The 231-nt window shown below is 55.0% G+C and overlaps 1 protein-coding gene across 1 annotated transcript in view; it reads right to left on the bottom strand.

The window, feature by feature from the left end:
- Positions 1 to 231, bottom strand: part of ftcd (formimidoyltransferase cyclodeaminase) — a 5,019-nt gene that overhangs the window by 4,157 nt on the left and 631 nt on the right. The window contains exon 2 of the mRNA XM_023396420.2: positions 1 to 95. This exon is cut by the window's left edge and continues 17 nt beyond it. Coding sequence (XP_023252188.1) covers positions 1 to 95 — 95 coding nt within the window. The remainder of the gene's footprint in view (positions 96 to 231) is intronic.

The raw sequence follows: 231 nt of genomic DNA, 5'->3' as shown, positions 1-231 counted from the left end.
GTGTAGACAGTGCGGTTGGTGGAGGCCCCGGGGTCGACGTCCAGCAGGCTGCAGCCCGAGGTGCCAGAGATGGCGGTGGAGATGGCGTCGATCACCTGACACACAGGAAACAGTTTGACCAGCTGATCCAGACGATGCTGCTGATGTCTCTGCTGAGGTCTGTCGGCCTTTTATTTTATTATCGTATAAAACATGTTTGATCCACTGGTTTAAAGAGGACTCACCCCCCCC

The sequence above is a fragment of the Seriola lalandi genome, unplaced genomic scaffold (genome assembly GCF_002814215.2).
Source record: "Seriola lalandi dorsalis isolate HSWRI2012SDOR001 ecotype SW California unplaced genomic scaffold, Sedor1 jcf7180002054977, whole genome shotgun sequence".
Classification (NCBI taxonomy): domain Eukaryota; kingdom Metazoa; phylum Chordata; class Actinopteri; order Carangiformes; family Carangidae; genus Seriola; species Seriola lalandi.
This window is presented reverse-complemented; position numbering and strand designations above follow the sequence as displayed.